The sequence below is a fragment of the Trachurus trachurus genome, assembly GCF_905171665.1.
Source record: "Trachurus trachurus genome assembly, chromosome: 22".
Taxonomy (NCBI): domain Eukaryota; kingdom Metazoa; phylum Chordata; class Actinopteri; order Carangiformes; family Carangidae; genus Trachurus; species Trachurus trachurus.
Window position 1 is genome coordinate 21,846,797 of NC_139907.1, and position 20,962 is coordinate 21,867,758.

General features: G+C 41.7%; 1 protein-coding gene across 2 annotated transcripts; it reads left to right on the plus strand.

Moving 5' to 3' along the window:
- The first annotated feature begins 249 nt into the window (after window positions 1-249).
- Window positions 250-20,957, plus strand: LOC311005314 (filamin-A-interacting protein 1-like). Of its 2 annotated transcripts, none has more exons than XM_083997693.1 (6): window positions 250-386; window positions 9,993-10,290; window positions 10,643-10,816; window positions 11,237-11,415; window positions 16,839-19,647; window positions 20,371-20,957. In XM_083997693.1, the coding sequence occupies exons 2-6, from the start codon at window positions 10,000-10,002 to the stop codon at window positions 20,575-20,577; spliced, it is 3,660 nt and encodes a 1,219-aa protein (XP_083853819.1). In that variant the 5' UTR covers window positions 250-386; window positions 9,993-9,999; the 3' UTR covers window positions 20,578-20,957. The 2 variants fall into 2 exon arrangements, with proteins under 2 accessions (XP_083853819.1, XP_083853820.1); XM_083997694.1 differs by lacking the exon at window positions 250-386 and adding an exon at window positions 5,426-5,493.
- The last annotated feature ends 5 nt before the right edge of the window (window positions 20,958-20,962 follow it).

Here is a 20,962-nt window from a genome sequence, read left to right on the forward strand (position 1 = left end):
CTCACACACTCTTCAACTGACTTTTGGAAAGGACTGGAGGGAAAGAAAATGAGAGGTGTGTTTCTGGAGTGCTATGCAGAGCAAAACTGGATAGGCTGTGGGAGTAAAAGAGGGAGGGAGGGAGAGAGAGAGAGGAAGTTACAGTGCTCTGACAGTGCTCTCTACCATTCCCTGCCTGACCTGAAGAACTGGGAGGAGGGAGAGAGAGAGAGAGAGAGAAAGGGAGAGAGAGCAGAGCTTGAGATGGCTCTTGGCACCACTCAGTAGCAGACACCACAAGTGGACCACACAAGCCAGAGGATATTAGTGGATACTTCACTCCCCCTTTTCTTGGATTACTTGGTGTGACTTCTAATTGATCAAACCTGGGGACAACACTACAGCAGGTAGGTCAGCTTCTCCTAAGTTTCCTCTGTTCTCTTACCCTTGTGTGGGAAACAGCTCACAGACATGTGCTCCTGGCAAAGCAGGACCTATGAGCTGTTCTGCTCTCAGACTGAAATACAGAAAAAAGCTCAGGTACAGGTGCCGCTGCTGAACTGTCATCAGTTTTATGGAGCCAATAAAGAGCACCGGTTGAAAGAAATCCAACCTCTTGGCTTTAGTTCGAGCCGTCTGAGCCATATGAATGAAACAGCTCTTTCCTGAACCTGTAATTTATTCAGTGTTCACTTTTTATACATTCAAACTACAGTATGCATTTATTACACACCCATGAGAAGACAAGGGACTACTTTTAGGGCTGTTAATGGCACTACAGATTTGGCATAGTGATAATGCATACATAAAAGAGAGAGGCATGAATCAAACCTTTCTCAGTGAATCACATGTTATGTTGCTGTATGAATAAGACCATTTAGTCTGAAGGCTTTCTTGCTTTGCATGTGGGAAGAGAAGAAGCCCACAGCGTCTCCAGACAACGCAGGCTGATGTTAAGTATGTAGGGAAAAGAGGAGTTTTTCAGCTTATACGTCAGATCATGCTTGGCAATATGCACACACACACACACACACACACACACACACACACACACACACACACACACACACACACACACACACACACACACACACACACACACACACACACACACACACACACTTGTAACCTTTGCCCTCAACTTCTTCCACATCTGCCAAGTCCAACCACCACTATATGGCTCTCACTGCTGAACTCACTGCACACACAGACACACGCCAAATACAGTACACAAAGTGCAAATACACATACCACAGCTTAACATTAAGAACCTTAGGAGGCATTCATAAGCTGCCGCAGGATGACATCTTTCATCCTGAATATTTATGGATTGTAATGACGCCAAAATGAATTCCATTTCATCCGCATGAAGTCATAGGCCTTTTGGAGGAGACACAAGGCTCCAGCTAGCCGCCGTCCATTTGTCAAGGCGTCCATCACCTTTCCTTAGCAGAGAGAAAAGAAAATATGAAATGTATCTCACTCGCAGTGGGGGAATCTAGAGCAGGTGTGGCTCAGGCTGCTGTCAGTGTCCAGGGGCTCTGTGCAACCTCACCCTTCCCTCTCCCTGCCTCCTTCCCCCTGTCCAGCTGATGTGGCCTCTGTGCACTCAGTGATATCACCACTGAAACAAGACAAAGAGAACTGCTGCAGAGATATTGCTCATTAACATTTTTGTGCATGTTCCAGCTTTATCTATAAGCACATCCTCTGTCTCCCTCTCACTCGGCACATGCCCTGGAAGGTCTCTGCATGGGGCTCAGTCAGCCAAATAGCCACTTGAAAAAAGGACAGATATGTGAATGCTGGCAGTGCAGTTATCAGACTCATCCTGTAAGTGAAGCAGTTGTACTGTAAATCAATTTTGTTGGCCCTGTTTAAACTAAAACCGAAGCCGGTTGAGCTTGGGTGTTTGCCAGAGCAGCATTGATCTGAGATGCACTAAATGTGTCACTGGTTTACCTCATCACATTACTGTAGGCCTGTGTCACTTGACTTGTTGCTCACGCTCATGCATAGCTAAGCTGTGAAGTGTAGCATTATCTCCATGCCATGAGATGTGTTGGTGCCAATATTCAACTGACAGTACAGCATAGAGACTTGATTATTATATTTAACCCTGCCTAAGAAGTGACGTACTGTATGAACTGCTTGAGACAAGTGCACCATGTTAAGTTATCAATTGAATAATTTAAAGAAAAAAAAAAGCAATATAGATAGATATATCATCTTCTAAGAATTAGCTTAGCTACGCATTGAAGAGGACAACATACTTGTTTGAAACCCAGAGCTTTTCATTACTTTGACATGCAGTCGCAGATCAATCTGTGATCCCATTCCTTTCCTATACAAATGTGTCCCTGTCCCTGCTCTGAGTGAATATAAACTATTCAATTTGAGAAGTCTATGCACATGCACAGTAACACAATATAGTTGGGAGGTGAAGCTCATTGCTGTCCTCCCCATACGTCTGGTGGGCCTCAACAACAGCTGTCAGTGACATATGCACAGCTCCAGTCGTATACGGGCCTCTGGTCTTGAATTCCAAAAATGCAGTTTAGACACATTTGGATGTTGCACAGAACAGTGGCTCTTATAACTCATGCTTGATGGGTTTAAAAATAAGTGGTCAAAATCCATAGCAACCCAAGATCTTCTCAAGATCATCCGATATGTCGCATGCAAGATGGCAACATGGACTTTCTATAAACAGTAGACTGGTTGTTAATTGGCACATGACGTGAAATAATATTAGAAGTGGTGAGGTCATTCGGGAAGTTCATATACAGAAGGAATATCACGAGTGTGTCGGGTTCATCAGAGCTCATTAGGCTAACAAGTATGTTCCATGTACAGTGTGTGTCTGGTATCTGTCTAAACAGGAAAGCTTTTTTTTGGTTCGATGTAACAGACATTTGAGATTCCACAGACGGGAAATATTAGTTGAGCTGAATCATATTCTCACCCTCTCTTCTTCTCTTCACTCCATGTTTTGTTCCTGGGGGAAGTGATGTAATCTTGACTCTCCCCGGTGACTGGTATGTGATGGTGACAGCTACCCAGACACCTCATCTGTCCAGTGATGTGGAGAAAATGAGCCAGTGTGTATTTACCGAAAACACAGAGATAAGGATTATTGTTCTCTGTGGTGGTGACTTTGTGTTGAGGATTGAAAACCACACTGTAATTTCACACAACTGTTGGTGACAGAGTTCTTTAACTCCCCCAATGATTTTCCTCGCTCTATTCTTGACTCACCAGCATCAAAACAGTTATCTGTATGAAAATGGTAAACAACTGACAAAAGAACATAGTCATGATACAACACAATGCAAGCCTTCACCTCCAAGTCTTAAATGGTCAGTGGTGGATAAGACCTGGAATAGGGCAGTGAGCTCATCCATTATCATTCAAGCTCTCCAGAATGTGTTGTGTTTACTAGATGACCAACAGCTACTTCAAATGTCATGCTGCTATGGTGTCCACAACAAGCGGAACATATTTCAACCTTAAAATGTCACTGAAGTTAATATGCCAGCTAACCAGTTTACCTTGGAAACCAAAGGATTTAAAATGAAACATGGGGAAAAAGGGATCACCATAAGTATTTAAATTAATCATAAGGAATATGAATGAACTAAATTTACTGGCATATGCACTGTTGAAATATTTCACTAAAACCAGTGTCAAACTTACTGTGGCATCAGAAGGAGTCCATTGAATCATAGTTGAGATTGAGATATGTCAGTTCAGTGGGACAACCAACTGACGAATTAACACTAGCATTAACAAAGCCATATGCCACAACAATGCCACACTTGCAACAGCTGCCTGATCCTGGAAATGAGTTAATGAGAGCAGTGAGGCAGAACCGTCCAGTGTATTTTGGCGCTGTGAAGTGATAAGTAATAGTTATTAGTCATTAGTGATCTTGTGCTCAGTGATGTTAATATTACTGTAAAGATGTGTTTGTGTCATAATGATATTATCTGTGCAATGATGTTAGCATTGCAGAGACAAAAATGTCTTCTCTTCTGTCCCCTGAAAGTGTAATTACTGTAAATGGATCTGATACAGTCACCAAAACAAATTCAAAACTACTAACACTATAGATGTGATCAAGTCAATAGGCCTTTTCAATGAAAACACTGTTGTAATAAAAAGAGCTTCATTCACAAGGCAACAAGAGCCAACAATGACAGTCACAATAAAAGCTTGAGTCTTAATGTGAGGGAACGTTATGATCTTTAGCAAATTGATGAAGTTCAGTCTGTGGAATTCTGATCCAGGAATTTAGGGGAAAAGTTCAGATAAACAGCTGATGACATTGGGCAATATCTCAGGCTGCTTCATCCATATGTTGTCTTGCTGTTTCTATTCATAGAACCACCAGAACTTGATCTCTCCTTGATCGCCACTCTGTGAAGATGATAGCCAGTCGTGCCTAGAAGAATCTTCATAAGTCAGTCTTGGTTTATGGACTCTCCCAATAGATGTTGTTGCTATGGAAACTACTCCCAGTGTGCATGGAGGCTACAACTTATTACGTTTAACTCTTCAAAAATAATGGATGCGTTCATGTTTCCCATTATGTACTGTCTATTACACTAATTATGACAGATGGAGGTGAGTCATGTATTCCAGCAGCTGCAGCAATCCATATGCTTTGTGACTCAATGGCCCACTAAGAACAATGAGGATTGCATGTTGTGTGTCTGGATGAAATATGCATCAAAGCCTCCCACACACAAACTCTCATTTTTATAATGCATGACCCAAGTTTGAGCTTGTTTCAACTTGTTAAGATTTGCAATGGCCCTCGTGGATTTACGTCAGGGATTATTCGAGTTCATCAAAGATTCCAAGTCAATATTTAACAAACTGCCACCAGCACAACAAGCAAAACTATGTCATAATTTATAAGTTACTGATTGAGGAAGTATACCTTCATGAAGCAACGAGTGTGTCTGTCTGTCCTTACAGCAAGTTAAGTAATTAATATGAGCAGTAACATGTAAAGAAGTTCAGGCATTCCTCTTAGTTTGCTCATTAGTGAAACCTTAACTGCTGCAGCTACTGTAGGCTCCAGTGAGAGGATCAGGTTGATGTGACATCAGGAGAATACTACAAGATGAAACCCACAACCTATGCTGACATTTTGCTCCAGTATATGGCAGGTCAACGTTAAAATTATTGTCGCTGTGATGTATTTATAGAAGCCACCATTAAAGTAAGACAAGCTGTAAATGCTTGTGTTTTGTCCATGATGACCCTTTGAGATATCAATTTAGTAAAACCCCGAAAATTGAAATCCTTAGGGAATGACTTCATGTCTGAGTCAGTATAACAGAAGAAGCTTCTCATTCCTCTGTACTAACTTCGCCTTTATTTTCCTAGAACATGGCTGTTACGTAAAAATCTGACCCCAGAAGTCACTGGCCGTCTAGGGAGGAATGTGCTGTCCATCAAAATCCTGGAACAGGCTGCAGCTTTGTGCCCTCGCATGAGAAATAGGTGCACACAAAACTTTCAATATCAGATGGATTGTCTTATAGCTTTGAATCTCATCCACAGCTACAGTTTTGATTGAAATTCACATATTTTGGCGGCCTTGTATGTTTTTCTTGTAAGGACGGAAGAGCTTCTCGAGCGTACTGCATTTTATCAGTGTCCTCTGGCGGGAGCCTCACATGCAAAGAACATTTCTAACTCCTTGTTTGGTCACACAGGCTTTGTGGTGTGAATATGTCAAAACTCACTGAATCAAACTAATCATTTTTCCTATAACACATTACTGCATTATTTGCAGGTGCTGCTCTCATCCCTCATCTCTGGCAAATTAATTTGGCTACATGCCAGCCTTTTATCTCCTGACCTCTCCCCTTCCTCACTTTTTCTCTCTATATTAACATCACAGACATGGACTGGAACTACCACACCTCATCATGAGAACAGTCTGTTCTGTCTGTTTTTTAAATCAATTTTTTAATTAATTTTTTAAAATTTACTTTATATACAATAATTTTGAAAATGTTTCGTAGGCTGTTTACATCAATCCATCTTTCAGGACATTTAAGTACTGACTTGTATGTAACTTGTATCACAAAACCCACCAGATTGTCACTAATATATTTTAATTTGAGTAATCCACTAGTCATTTAGTTATGAGATGTAAAAGATTGAGTGATAAATGCCAGCCTGGTGGTAAGACACTGTAGTTCAAAGCTCAAAGACATTGACCTAATGTAAATAAACAGCAAATCAGTATTTGAAAAGCTGAATCCATCAATATTTGCCATTTTTACTTATCAAACTGAAACTATCATGATAATAAAATAGCTGTTTATTAATCTTCTGTTTATTAACTAATCAATTAATCAGCAAATTGTTTAAACTCTTAAGTAGTGTATCTCATGATGATAATATGAAGTCTGTCTGGCACATGTTACTGCTGACCAATGACAACATTTTTTACTTTGGAATGGAGGCACGTGTTTTGGTGCGGGCCTAAAAATACTCATATATGTGATGTGACAACTGGACTGGCCCAAACCCTCGGATAGATTTAGGTTCCTGTTTTAAATTTAGGCTCAGGCCTTGACTGTGGTCTCACTGGGTATTAGGCCACCCTTTCGCATTAGAAAGCATCAAGGTATTAGACGCCTGGCCATCAGAGACATTGTATTGATAGTTTAGATGCCATGCGTGTGTGTGGGCATTGTGGCGGGTTGGCGCAGACCTATGCGTAAAGACTTATTGTCTGCCAGAGCTCCTTTATTTTCCATAAAGACAACTGGGAATGTTGCATGCCAGACTGGAATCCAGGGCACGTGTCTGAGGAATCCCCATTTGTTGCTGTGGAGAATTCACCACAATCAAGACTGCAGTGACCGGTCAAGGTGGATCAAACAGCAAAGACAGTGATGACGAAGACCTCTTATCAATAGCCTTTGATGACAGACAGACTTTGATGACTAAGTCTTGTCAAACCAAATCTTGTCAACAATATGGCCCATGAAATTGGAGTGATTACTACTATCTTTTATAGCTGTCTGGGAAATGTTTCGTATCAAATGTTACCAATATGTGCAACTTGGAAACTCTGGGAGTTGTCTAGTTGAGTCCTTTTGATGAGATTTAACTCAGCTATGAAAATGTTTATAAGAATAGCTCAAATGACTGTGTAATGTCTAACAAAGCCACAGAATTATCACCCAACTCTCCCTCAGAGTGTTTCAGCTTATTGTTTTTTTTTTCTGCCTACATACTTTGTTTTTATTGACAATAAGCAACTGTTTTCAGCGATAAAGCTCCAAACACGTCTGTGTGCCACCTGCCAAAATAACACAGAAACAGTTTGCAACTACCTAGTGGACATGGTGGAGCATTTAGCTGCTAAAGAGCCAGACATTTCCCCCATTAAACCATTAAACAGCCAAGAGGAAAGTGACTAAGACTTTATTAGCTGAACATAAACACGACTCCAAATGAATGATGCGTCTGTTCAATTGAGAAATGTAATTGTTAGGGCCAAATAGGAAGCAAGTGTGTTGATGGAAAAAACTGAATTGCTCAGGTCAGGGAGACATCCATCAATTTATGCACTTTTTAGGGTTTTGGCAGTGGACATGCAACAGTGAAAGTGTATTTTGCCAGAGGTTCAGACCCTCTGCAATTAATAATAAAAAAAAAACTTTGTATATACGTCTATTTAAAACATTTGAGGGTCAGTTTCTAATAATACATCTTATTTTAGATGTACACCTCCCAGCTATAACTACAAACACACACACTCTCTCCAGCTTGCCCTGCTCGACCTGAGTGACACTGAAAATGAGGCAAGCTGTTACAGTAGAATCTCTGGACTTTCATGGCATCAACCCAGAAATTAAAAATAAACTGTAGAGTGCCTAGCACAGTGTCAACCATTTGGTCAGCACTACTCTGCCCAAGTCATTTGGAGCGCTGCACATGTTTCGATGTTTCATGACTCTCATGCCCTGGTGGTGCCCTTCTTAATGCCCTCAAATCCTTGGGTGTCATATGTACACACTGGCACTGATTGAATGGTGGCACCAACATTGTAAGCGCTTGTTTGTGCTGCTGTACTATGACATTTGAGTCAGTGATCCTGGACCCACAGCTGAAACTAATAGTTATGAACAGGAAAGAAGGCACTGCAATTAATCTCCAGTTAAACCACATATCCCTGGAGCCAACGTGCACTCACTGAACTCCCAGAACTAAGATAAGGAATGTACTTAATGTGTTGGTTTGTCAGATTTTACTCTTTTTCTGTTTGAACTGGGAGATGCAGTCTGTGTTATCTTTGCACCCCTCTCTCTAATGTGCTTGGGTCTTTTTTTCCCCCTGGAAACAGGTGGGATTCAAAGAGACTGGTTTCAAGCATCATTAGAATTCAGTGCAATCTTAACTTTGCTGACGGCTATTACAGAAGAGGACAAACATTTTTCTACATGTCAACAGAAACCTTTGATGGACCTGCTTTCACACCGCTCGACATATAGAAAGTGTTTTCTGTTGTCTAACAGTCTGTAACAGCAACTTCACGTTTAGTATTGATCTACTGATTCAAATTATTGTGAATGTTCCACTTTGTCTTTCAGATTGCAGTCTCTATACCACTGTACTTTTTCGTGAACTTGCTCAGGATGTCTCAATGCGTGATTCAGATGTGAGGATGCTATGACATCAACAGGGTGCTATGGAGGGGATTTTAGGGGCGGGTGGGCGTTTCTCTGTTTGTAATTAAAAGCACGGTTGATGTCATATCTGAAATTGATCACAAGGAATTACTTGTGCAATGTCTCAAGGTTGTCGTGATGGAGCTTAAACACGTACACTAAATGATAGTAATTCTCTACTAAGGCTCAGGGACATGAGGTTTTTGTTGGGGCTACATGTGGACAATGTAGCTATCTGTTCCTATAGACATAATGGATACACAATTTTAGTAGATAGTTTAAGTACTGGACATACATTTAAAATAGTAAAATAGTTAAAAGTAGCCTAATCTGCAGTTCAAATAAAAAGAACTGTGGAAAAACACTTGACAGAGTTAGCTTCAAGTCAGAAAAAGTTAGCAAAGCTATGTTAGCTTATAGGCAACTATTTCTGTTATTTGGAAATAGAAATAGTAAGCTAAAAGTGACTGAGTGAGAGTGAAACTGGTAAAGAAATTGAATTGAATATATAAATTGAATTGAAATAAATTGAAAAATAATTAAAAAAAAATTCAATTTTAGCATACACATGTGAAATACGAAACATGGTGTAGTGAAACCCATCTGATAGGGCTGTGAACATGTATGGCCTGTTTGTACATTCTCAATGTTGTTCTTCCAGCTCACTGTTTAAGTAATCAAGTGTACAGCATGCTACAGACCACCTCAACAGTGTTGTTAAAAGTGAGTAATGTGGTAGAATTGAATTTAAAGTCTGTCATCAACGGATTTATTTTCAAGGTCTGGATAAAATGTTTGTCTGAGATTTTTAATGTCAGCAGTAAAGGCTAGAGCACCCAGGGGTGCCACAAATGTGCTTCCAGACCATCAACACTCAGCACGAGATACACAACCCTTGTGAGAAAATGGGAAGTGTCAGGAATTAATATAAGGCACCATGCAACACACAAACACAGAGTGCTGAGTAATTATGGATATGTATTCCACATTAGGATTGTTACATTGGGCAGTATCACCAGTTGTAAACCTATATGTGTAGAATATGTTTGTGTTTATGTTGGTTTATTGGACAGAAGTGGGTCAGTAAGGCTGTCCAAGGGGAGTTATGATATGAAGAAAGGTTGTCATGGCCAAAACCATTAATCTTTCTGTAAACTGTCATGCACCAACAGAACCTGAAATACTACAGTCAACAGCTATTCAAACAGTCAACAAAGATAAATAAGACACAATTTCAAGTGACGCTTAAGCTGTTTGTTCATGAACAGTAATGTAAAAACCCCTTTGTCTCCTGTGTCCTTGGTACAGTTAGACGATGAGGTCCAAAAGCAGCAGGGTGGAGAGCCCAGCCAGTGTGGTGCTTGGGGTTCCCCAGGACGACCACGACATCAGCCAAGAACAGGAAGTGGGTTTGCCTGTGAAGAGCCTCAAGGCCAAAGTTCAGCAGAATGAGGATGAGGAAAAAGTGGAGGTCGAGGTGACACTTACTGACAAAGAGAAGCTACTGTTGGATTCCCCTGAAGCTGGAGACAAAAGGAGAGACATCATGGATCTGTCCAAAGAGGATCTGCTGAAACTTCTGGGCGTCATGGAAGGAGAGGTTCAGGTGGGTTGGATGTTTTCCTATATTCCTTAGACCTTTGAGCTGCTGTAATAAGTGGGTTAAATGCAATAATGAGGGTTCAAAAACATGCTTGTGAAATGCATTGTGGATGAATGCAAAGTCTGTTTGAATGGAAAGTGTCTGTGTGTGCTTTGAATTGAGCTACACGGCAATTTTTGCACAATAGCTCTATCTTGTGGTTGAAAATGGCACCTGAATGTGCCAGCATATGCAAGCGAATGTATCATGTGTTCAGTAAGCAACTATTTTGAAGAAATGTGGAAGCCATTCTTTTCAAACAGTTAAAATGCTATATCACTTATATATCCTCATATGTGTGTATGTGTGATTTCAGGCCAGAGAGGATGTTATCAGCATGCTAAAGTGCAAACAGACTGTCCCAGAGGCCCTTGAATCACGGTATGGCTCTGCGGTCCCCACATCGGCCCTCCAGGCTTTGCAGAGGGATGGCTTCATCACTGGCTCTGAGCCGCACAACCATAGCGTCTACCAAAAGCCTATGGCTGAGGTCAGTTGGCAAATTCATTTCTAATGAACTCCAACTCTTATAAGGATGATGAAAGTTTCATTTTTATCTGTGGGTTTTTGGCACTTGAATTATGACACCATGTAAAACCACAAAAGATGAACCACATCTTAATGTCAGAGAGAAACATTAGAGAAAGTAATGTTTGACTTACAATGCTTTTGTTGTATTATAAAAATATGAGACTGCATTACTCTTATAATTGAAAAAAAGTAGAAAGTAAAGCATGCAAACTGTGAAAAAATAAGAAAGGTTCTTCTTTTACAGCACTTGTAATAGTTTTATATATTGTCCTATTAAACCACAGCAAATGAAATCCAGCTGTTTATGTGTTGCGGTGCCTGCATGTGTTTGCAAGCTTCCCTATGTGGCTGTGACTGTGTGTCTTTGGCCTCTTCTCAGCTGGAGCGACTGCAAGAAAAGCACAAAGACACGTATCGACGGATGCTGGGTCAGTTGCTGCTCGCTGAGAAGTGCCATCGGCACACCGTCCATGAGCTGGACACAGAGAAACGTAAACATGTGGACTACATGAACAAGAGTGATGACTTCACCAACCTGTTGGAGCAGGAGAGAGAGAGGTGAGGAGGAGACAAGAAGAGCTGATGCTAAGAACCGTCTTCTATGTGTTTAAGACAATGACACCCTCCACCTGAATTAATTTCAATAAAATCCAAAACGTCAGCAATTTTTTTGTATGGCCGCATAGATTATTCTGCTATTATTTTAATATGTGAAAGATGAATATTATAAGAAGGTCACACATCAATATACATTAAAATACATGATTGTGGATTGATGAATTGTAAATATATGGAGTGGAAAACAGACCTTTACGTGGTGCCCTGTAATTGATAGCATAGCCTTGTTTGCTTAACTAATACAAACAGAATGTGTTTTGCATATGGAAAATTTGCTTGCAAGCAGGCAGGTGAAGGCAGTGGGGGAGGAGAAGTGTGGTGAGGGAGAGGAGGGACAGTAAAAACAAGGATTAGAGGACCAACATGGTTTATAAAACCAGGGTGAAAGGTACACAGTGAAAAAAAAAGTGAGAAAAGCCAGGGAGCAGCAAAGTGAAGGAATGCAGCGACATCAGAGAATGTGTGAAAGATGGCCTCATCAGCCGGGTGAAGCATGGATGGAGGGAGAAGAGAGGAGGGTGGAGGGGTGGAGGTGGCTACTGAAGTGATAACCTCACATGCCTTCCTTTGACAGGCAGAGGTACGTAGCGTGGGGATTAGAGAAGGGAGGCGGAGTGGAAACTGTAGGTGAGGAAGGGGTCACACTCTTCGCTGTGGGAAAGAGGGAGGTCAGGGACAGAGAGGGGAGGAGAGGAGGCCACTGGGTGGAGGAAGAGGAGGAAATAAAGGAATAAAGGGCATGTCAGAGCACCGAATCTCCCATGACATCATCTGTGTAATGAAGTCATTGCTGAGGTCGTGACCTGACTTGCTGGTCAAGAGGAGACAGGGCATGAGAGGCTGTGTGGAGAGAGTAAAGGGGCAGCACACACTCTCCAACATGAGAGATGGGATGGTTACATCACATGTGTGTTGGGGGCCTCACAGAGATCAAACAAGCTCCATTTGGATGTGCACTGAATTTGTATGAGAAAGGAGGCCCTAATCAAAGTACTCACAGATGAAAGACTTTAATTGGCTGTTGCTTGTTGGGGAATGTCATTTGTTGCAATTCTCATAACACCCCACTGCCCACTCTCACACAATAACCCTGAGAGATGTGGATATTGTGCGCACTGATTGTGATAGTGTATAGTTAATATGTGGTTCTCTTTGCATTTTGTACTTTGCCAAACAGACTTAACAGCATGTGCGGCAGAGCCAGAAAAGAGAGAGCTTGCGTAATGTACGGCCTGTATTATATGGCAGGTCAAATGTAAAGCAGACTAGAAACCACTTACATGCTGCATTTCACGAACTGTCAAAACTTCAAACAGTCCATTTGCAGCCCTGACCCAGCGGAGGCATACACTACTTCTATTCCTTTTACTGCAGGACACAGGAAACAGACCATGGAAGCTAAATCACAGTCATGACAGCCAAGCTGCCATCACACACTCAGGGAGAGAGCTGGGAAATGAGCTGCAGACTATAGCTGGGTGTTGTATCTACTCTTCTGTATCTACTTATGAGATGGGGAAAAAGGGTTGTCATGGTTAAAAACTTTTCAATAAAGAATGTGGTTTTCAATCGTAAATCAGTGTGCATACAGCAACAATAACATACCCAGAGTAAATTGTATTATAATTTCAACCAAGCTGCTGAAGGAGTTTAAGTTGTGTGTACAAGTTGGGTGGAGCACAAACTATGTCGCACTGAAGTTTTGGTTTGACTGACAATCTTCCAAACTTTACTTCAAAACACATCTATCCTGAGGCAAATGTTTGCATGAATGAGCACAGAGAAGTCAAGCAGAGATGACCAGATGAAAAGTCAAATTTTTGGTTTTCACTTTGACGTACATGCACATTTGTGCATTCTACCATCACAGCAAGAGTAGCTGTGACAGTACATCTGGGCCAGCAGCTCTGTGAAAACTATTTTTCGACATACAGTAGTACTGCTTTGAACTTATGCTATCACAGCTACCTCTAAACTGAGCCATGGGTGTGGCTAATGAAAAAATATGAAAGGGATCAAGATAACTTTTAAATGTATAGGGGACAGGCCACCTTAGGATTCAGTTTGAAGTCTATTGCACAGATTGTCTGGCTCATGAACTTAGCACTTTACTCTCACTTGATAGAGAAAGTTGACCTCCTTCTTCTAATGCCAGGTAGTTTCCAGCAGGTTCCTTGGCTCATGCATGTGCTTGCCACAGCCACCTCACAGAAAGAGTAAAGGTCTTGATCTGTCAGCACCTGCAGAGAGCAGCTCTGTTGCAGCTCTGTTGCTGTGGAATGACATAAAAGTGGCCTACAGTGACCCCAGATTGAGAGCCATGGAAGGTCACAAAAACAGAAATTAGCAGTGTCTAAACCACACTGTGGAGAAAACAGCTATTTGCACGAAAATATTAGCACTTACGCAGAAGCACGCACAAATCTGCCATGTTTGTTTTGACATTTAGTCTCTCAAGTGAGCATGTCATCATCCCCTCCTTATCAATGTGATCTCCTCCCAGCCATCTGGTGAGAGTGAAGAGAGAAAAGCCAATGTTTTTGTGCCAAACATCTGCAGGAATGCAAAGGATGGGCACTGAATTAGCTGTTTCAGACTGGAAGCCATCAACGATTAACACCCTCTCAGACAGCAGGGCAATTTATATGTCAAGAAGTTAGAATATTTAAGTGGCATGGTGGTATGTTGTAATGATTAACAGAAGAAACAGCCTCCATTCATGAAGGGAATTCTAAACAATGTAGAGTCACGCACAGAAAAGAAAAATACAGGCCTGAAATCAAAAACTAAAATGATGTTTTCTTGTCATTTCAAAGTCGACACATTATTCAAGGATCTGTCAGCAGATAATTTGCAAACAGTGATGTGTAAATCCACTGAGTTTGCCTCCAATTTACTTTCTGATTTCTCTCTGTTAGCACCATATCGTTCTTCCATACTGCACGTTATCACTCTCTCTCTCTCTAATGCTTTTTCTCTGTCAAGAGAGGTCATTAGGTGTTTTGACAGCTTTTTGGCAGTTCATGTCTGCTTCAGTCCTCAGCCTCCTGACACAGAGGGGCTGCAGTACCTCTGAGCACATTCCCCAGGAAACATAGGATGTAATGTTTTTCAAAAAAAAAGTTGTGGATGTTGGCTTATAGATTGCATCTGTGTACTTGCTTAAGGAATATTTCCACTTCTTGTTCTAGCCTATAGGAACACCCTCATTCAAACATTTAAAGGCCGCACTGTTAAAACTATGAACTATTATTACTATATGCATTCAATATACATAAGTAATACCATGTTTCTTAATGAAGGTTGGTCTCTGCTTAGTCCCTTTTCCTGTACTGTTTCCCCCGTGTGTTTGAACATGTAGATTCATAGCTTGAAGGCAAGAATTTGTATTTACCACTAAGGAGTGGATAATGTACACAGTCAATTTGTCTATAGTTACCTGTATCTCTCCAGTAACAGAGCACAACCAAGCAAGACTAGATTTCTTCCACAACTTGACCACTTGTGCCAAACAGTGTTGACATCATGACTCTGACCTTTGCATGAAAGTAATTTTAGAGTGCCAATTTCTAGGGTGTCAGCGACATTCGACTGTGTAAGTATGAATTTTAAGAGCTGCTGATTTGGTCGACCCCTTTGTACAGTAGCCAGGAATACTGATCCTTCTTGGCAGTGAAGGCTGCTGGTAACATGAATAATTGTTAGATGTTTAATGCTATGTACAAACTGAGATTAAATATAATTTCAAAACAAATTCATATTCAGAGATTTGGGGCTGTGGAAATTGTGGTTTGTTTAACTGGATTACACACCTCTATATGCAAGGGTCTGAGCAAGCACTTCATAACCTATTATCATTGTTACATTCAGATCTTCTTCACCCCAAGGGAGACATTTAACTCATCCATATCTGGTTTGCTCATCACATGTAGACCTTGCAGGGAACCTCATTCAAGTCCAGTTTCCCCTCGAGTGGAACTGCAGCAGACATTCTCTACTGTCTCCTGTACCAGTGAGATTATGGCTTCCGGTCTCCAGAGGCAATATCCTGTGCAATGTGGAATATTAAGATATAATTTAATTTGCACCAACCTTGTACTGAACCTGATTTTGTCTGAGAAAAACCTATTCTTTCTTTCTAAAACTTTCTGAATAAAAAACTAGCTGTTTTTCCTCAAACATGCCATGTTTTATGAAAGCATGAAAATTGGGGTGAGTTTAGCCAAAACACTCCTCCTGTGGCAAGGGTCCCACCCCCTTCACTGTCCTGAGCAGAGCAGCACACACTCTCTCATACACACATTACTGCCTTATATGGATGAGGTGACATCACTCACTAGAGGTCCGGTGGTACTCCACTGTATTTATTCACCTTTCATTGTCCTGATAACATGCTTGGAATGTGACGGTGGAAGATCTGTGGAAAAGGAGGCCCCTGCTGCTTCTTGTGCATTCTGAGTGGATTTTATATAATGGCAGAAATGTCAATGTGCCTGTTTGTAAAGCATCTATAGTGGGTAAGTTTTAAGTGGTTAGGGTTTTTTTCTGTGGCGTTAAACAAACCTTATTTAAGGTGATGAAGGATGTTTTAAACAAAGCTCATTTTGCCTCTTTTCAGGTAGCTTGAGCAGTGGAATATGCACAAGCTTCCTTGTTGTGCTCGTGCCCATTAATTTGCTTTCTTTTGCAATGCAAAAGTGTTGAATATTGTATTAGTCCGTCCCTGTGAGAGCGATGCAGCTTTGCATTCAGTCTGCTTTGCATGCATTTTGTTGGAGCCGGAGATGAGAATGTGCATGAGCAGCATAGAAATAAGCTAGGAGAAAAGAAGACCACTTGGTGAGGGGGTGTTAAACTTTCACGGACAATTTTTGTTCTCAACAGGAGTGTAAATACTGTTTGGTTGTTTAAGTGGAGATGTTTGCTAGATAAAGCTGTGGTTCTTATTGCTTTTAAATAGAAATATGTGTGATCTTTCATGTGTTTCACAGTATGTTGTAAAAAAAAAATGAAATTCAATTATTGTGTTGGATAAATACTGCTTTAATTTTTGAACTAAGTTTTAGCATAGAAATATAATCTTGTTTGTGGTAAAGGTCTGTGAAAAATACTTTAAGTAGCCTATGTTTGATGATTCATCTTTGACTTGTTTTTTTTTTTTTTTTTACAGTGTTTGAGATAACTTCCCAAAAGGGGAACATTTAGACCTTATAATTGAAACATCAATAAGGATAAAACATTACATGCTGGAGGACAAATACTTGCATGGCAGATGCAGATACACAGATACAAGGTTACTGACTTTGAAATGAATGAAACACTGAACTAATGCCTCGCCTTTGTTTTTACTCTTCACTTTTTAGACTGAAGAGACTGCTTGAGAACGAAAAAGCTTACCAGGTGAGAAAGGAGAAGGAGCACTCTAAACGTCTGTCCAAGGTGCGAGAGGAACTGGTCAAGCTCAAGTCCTTTGCCCTGATGTTGGTCAATGAGCGCCAGCAGCACCTGGAGCAAATGGACCAACAGAGCCAGAGGGTCCAGGAACTTAGCCAGCAGCTGCAACAGCGGGAGCAGGCACTGAGTGAAGCCAGGGACCGTGCTCAGGACGATAGCCACAGGGTGCTGAGCCTGGAGGCTGAGCTGAAAGAGAGATCTGCCAAGCTCACCCAACAACATGAGGATATGAGTGCCAAGCTGTCCAGTCAGGAGCTCCACAACCGTCAACTGAATGCCAAACTTTTGGGGCTCACACATAAAGTGGAGGAACTGGAGGAGAGCAACAGGGTCTTAAGGAAATCTGAGGAGGAACTGCAGGAGCTCAGGGAGAAGATTGGCAAAGGGGAGTGTGGCAACTCCAACTTGATAGCTGAGTTGGAGAAATTGCGAAAGCGGGTGCTGGAGATGGAGGGAAAAGATGAGGAGATTACCAAGACTGAACATCAGTGTAAGGACCTAAGAAAAAGGCTGCAGGAGGAGGACAGTAAAAGTAAAGACCTCAGACTGGAAGTGGAGAAGCTCCAGAAAAGAATGATGGAATTAGAGAAACTTGAGGGTGCATTCAGTGTCAGCAAGTCTGAGTGTGCACAGTTACATACTGCTTTAGAGAGAGAGAAGGGCCTGACCAAAGAGCTCTCAGATGAAGTCGTAGCACTGAGGATCCGAATGAAAGAACTTGAGTCCTCAGAACTCAAGTTGGAAAAGTCAGAGCTGAGTCTTAAGGATGACTTGAGTAAGCTGAAATCATTGACAGTTGCTTTGATGGAAGAAAGGAAGACCCTGGTGGAAAGAATGAAGTCAGATGAGAAGAAAAAGGAGGATTTGACTACAATGGTCAAGGTTGAGCAGGGTAAGGTTATGGAAGTGACTGAAAAATTGATAGAAGAAAGCAAAAAGCTCCTGAAGTTAAAATCGGAGATGGAAACCAAAGTACAAACTCTAACCATAGAAAAGGGAGAGCTAAGCACTAAACTAGCTTGTGAAATTGATAAATCAAAGGACCTTAATTCTAAAGTCAGTCAAATGAAAAAGAGGTTAGATGGGTTTGAGCTGGCAGAAAAAATATCTGTGAAGAATTCAGTGAAATGTGAACTCGGAAGAACGCCTGACCCTGCAAGAAGAGAAGACAACAAAATTAATGAACTGACCTTTGAAATTGAGCGCCTGAAAAACCGTCTCAAACAACTTGAAGTAGTAGAGGGAGATTTGATCAAGACAGAGGATCAGTACGACATGTTGGAGAAAAAGTTCATGACTGAACAAGACAAAGCCAACATTCTTTCACAGCAGGTGGAGGAAATGAGGAATCAGATAGCACGGAACAAAGCTATTGAGAAAGGAGAGGAGGAAAGTCAGGAAGAAGACCTCCGACAACGATGCAAGAAAGAGGAGGCAACAACCAGGGAGCTGCAGGCTGATGTGGTGGCCCTGAAAGAGAAGATCCATGAACTGATGCACAAAGAAGACCAGCTTTCTCAGCTGCAGGTGGACTACTCTCTCCTACAGCAGAGGTTCTTGGAAGAGGAAGAGAAAGCAAAGAACATGGGCACTGAAGTTTTCCATCTCACCAAAGAGCTGGAGGTGGCAAAGCGGCACAGTCGAGCACTAAGGCCCAGCTTGAATGGGAGGAGAATGGTGGATGTTGCCGTTACATCCACGGGGGTGCAGACAGAGGCATCATCCACTGGACCAGCAGAGGAGGATACCCCAGCTGTGTTTATCAGGAAGTCTGTTCAAGAAGAAAATCACATCATGAGCAACATCAGACAAAGATGTCTGAGGAAGCCAACAGAAAAGACTGGTGCTGTTGAGCGTTGTCCTTCATCTGGCAGCGACATAAGCATGAAGAAATCATGGATTCCCTGGATGAGAAAGAAGGACAGTGTCCCCCAAGAGACCAATCTTGAAAAGCCTCTGCACATTAATGGAGACCATTTGCCCTCTGAACTGTCCATGTCTCCAAAGCAAGGTCAGCCTCTACACATCCGAGTCACACCAGACCATCAAAACAACATGGCCACAGTAGAGATCAGTAGCCCCACTACCGAGGATGTTTTCTCTAGCTCAGCTCCCTTAAGCCCCAACCCATCTCAACCTAAATCCAGAATCACGATCATTCCCACCTATTCTGCCCCAACCTCCAGGAGAAAGCCCACTGCTGGACCTCAGGGCCCTGAAAGAGCCAAGTCTCCAGTCACCATCACAGCTATATCAAGAGCCAAGTCTCCAGAAAGCAGCCGAGCTTCCTCCACTACCTCAGGAAGGCCCTTGTCCCCTGTCTCTATTATGACAGTCAACACTGCTGTAGTGCCTGAAGCATCTGCCTCCCCGGAGCCACAGGAGATGACCATGGGCCGAGCTGTGTTCAAGGTTACCCCAGAGAAGCAGATGGTCCCGGTGCCTATACGGAAAGGCCACAACAACACCAGCATTATCACCACAACTGAAGATAACAAGATCCATATTCATCTAGGTAATAGCATCAACCCGAAGATGGTTGTCAGGCCGGTAGCTGCTGTAACGGAGAGCAAGGAGATGACCTTGTCAACTGGTACAGTTTTACGTTCCCCTCGTCAAATCACCACAACTGCCACCAGGAGTACACAGAGCAAAGTGATGAGCAGTATCACCATTTCCCCTGTTACATCCACCACTTCCAGACCAACACAAACCATGGTAAGTTTTACTTGGAGGTTCTGTCAATAAGAGTGAACATGTTTTCCTTTGTTTTGTGTAGTTTTGCCTCCATTACAATGAAAAAAAAACTGAAAAAAGGATGTGTGAAAGACAGAAATATTATTGCAGAAAATGTTTTGTTTGTATAATTTGAGGGCATTAATGGTTTACATTATACAGTGCATATTGCACAGGTTATATTTTGTCAGGTAAAATCAGTTAAATAACAGCTAATTCTATTGCTAGAAATGGGTGAGAGTGCAACACTGTTTTGGTTTTTCAATGGCCCCAATAACTTTGGATCAAATGGATAGCGTGACAGAAATGGCCCAATGGGCAGGCCTCACAACAGTAGACCTAATGATGTGGCATTTTGCCACCCTGTTGCAGTCATGCTGTAATTTATAGTTGTTATGCAGTGTTTACATTCATAAACAGCCATGCAGGGCTCAGTGCCTTCTGGCTGACACAAAACAGCCTTGTACCAGTAACAGAACAATGAAACCTAGCCTGTTGCTTACCCACTGGGTTTGAAGTAAAGGAATGGATAAATATTTACATATTTTATTTACGCCAGTTCCTGTATGCATATGATTGCTTACACTGCTTAGAAATTCTCTCTTTTTTCCTGTAATGGGGTTTGCCCCTTTTCCATTATTTACTCAAGTGCTCCACTGTCTTTATTCCTATCTGACAAACTGTGCTCTCTCTCCCTATTGTCAGACTGGGCATGATGCCCAGCCACCTCGCACGGGGCTGACCCGCATCCCAATGTCCAAGAGCCTGAAGACGGGAAAAGCTGTTCTCGGATCCCTGGGGATCTCGGGTGGGGTGAAGATGGAGTCACGAGCTGAGACTCAGTCTATGAGAATAGAAGTTAAGAAATCCACTGTGAATTGCAATACTTTACAAAATGGAGGAAAAGCCTGATTGAGACAATAATACCAACAAAATACATTAACACATCTGAATATGGTGTGTGACATTAAGACAACACCCACATACTGTAGGAAAACAACTCTGATGTCACTATGCAACTCAGCAAGACAATACAATTAGAGGCACAGAAGCATTTTCTATAATAGCAAACCATTTATTTTACATTTTATAAAGTCTTTTCTACTTGTCTGTCTTATATCTTTTTCTGTCAATATCAATGGAATCATATTCCTTGTATTTTACAGTGTGTATTGTGATGGGCATTCGTAAAATATATCAGACTGCTGCTACTAACTGCCTCCTGCTTTGAGTGGTTGTCTCATATAGGCCTACTGTAGTAGTGTGTTGATATATTTTATTTTGACACATTTTAGGG